The sequence below is a fragment of the Aptenodytes forsteri genome, unplaced genomic scaffold (genome assembly GCF_000699145.1).
Source record: "Aptenodytes forsteri isolate BGI_AS27 unplaced genomic scaffold, ASM69914v1 Scaffold236, whole genome shotgun sequence".
NCBI lineage: Eukaryota > Metazoa > Chordata > Aves > Sphenisciformes > Spheniscidae > Aptenodytes > Aptenodytes forsteri.
The window spans coordinates 3,072,963-3,074,051 of NW_008794456.1; the positions used below are offsets into that span (position 1 = coordinate 3,072,963).

At 64.8% G+C, this 1,089-nt stretch overlaps 1 protein-coding gene across 1 annotated transcript in view; it reads left to right on the forward strand.

Moving 5' to 3' along the window:
- OXT (oxytocin/neurophysin I prepropeptide) overlaps positions 1 to 1,089 on the forward strand; it is a 2,897-nt gene that overhangs the window by 638 nt on the left and 1,170 nt on the right. Inside the window, exon 2 of the mRNA XM_009290727.1 lies at positions 425 to 629. Within this exon, the coding sequence (XP_009289002.1) occupies positions 425 to 629 (205 nt within the window). The remainder of the gene's footprint in view (positions 1 to 424; positions 630 to 1,089) is intronic.

Here is a 1,089-nt window from a genome sequence, read left to right on the forward strand (position 1 = left end):
TGTACGCCGGTGCCGGCATGGGTAAGTAGGAGCCGGCACTATATATACACGACCCTGCGCCGGGATGAGAAGCCGAAAAGCCTCCCGCCGCCACAGCCATGCCCTGCAAGGCGCTCGCCCTCTGCCTCCTGGGGCTCCTGGCTCTCTCCTCCGCCTGCTACATCCAGAACTGCCCCATCGGGGGCAAACGCGCCATCCTGGACATGGACATCAGGAAGGTACGTCCCGGCGGGCTGGGAGACCTCCTAACCCCCTCCTTTCCTTCTCCCAACCCTCCCCAAGCCTTCCCGGGGCTCCGGCGGGGAAGATGCTGGCAGGACGGAGGAAAGGACCAGGGGAAAGGCTCGACCCCGGTGCACTGACCCCAGGTGCTTTCCCAAATAACCCTCCCCTGCCTTTCTTCCCCCCCCCCTTCCCCGAGCAGTGCATGCCCTGCGGTCCCAGGAACAAGGGCCACTGCTTCGGTCCCAACATCTGCTGCGGAGAAGAGCTGGGTTGTTACATCGGCACCTCCGAAACCCTGCGGTGCCGGGAAGAAAACTTCTTGCCGACACCCTGCGAGTCAGGACGCAAACCCTGCGGCGGCAGCGGAGGGAGCTGCGCGGCCCCCGGCATCTGCTGCAGCAGCGGTGAGGGCAGCGCCGGGTCCGCGTCCCTTCCGGGGACTCTCGTCACGGGGGTCCCCACAGATGAGGGGTTACGAGATAAAAGCGGGCGAGGGGACGTCCCCCAAAGGATCACCTTTGTCCCGTCCATCCCTCCATCCATCGCCCCGACAGCCAGGGCCACCCCGCTCAGGGCAGACTTGATCCCGACCCCAGGGAATGCGACGGCAGACCATGAGGTTTCGGGGAAGGGGGAGAGCAGACAGCAACCAAATTTAGGGGGCTGAGGAAGCGGCAGGAGTCCTGCGGCGCACGGCAGCCCATGCCCCCTCCCGCTCTCATTACGGTTTTCCAAAAATCCCAGCCTCCTCCCTAAGCGGGACGCTACCAGAGCTCCTGCCACGAATCCTGGGGAGCCACAGGGCACGAAGCCAACGCATCTTGCTCGATGTTATTAAAAACCAGCGCCGGGGGGGGAGGGCGG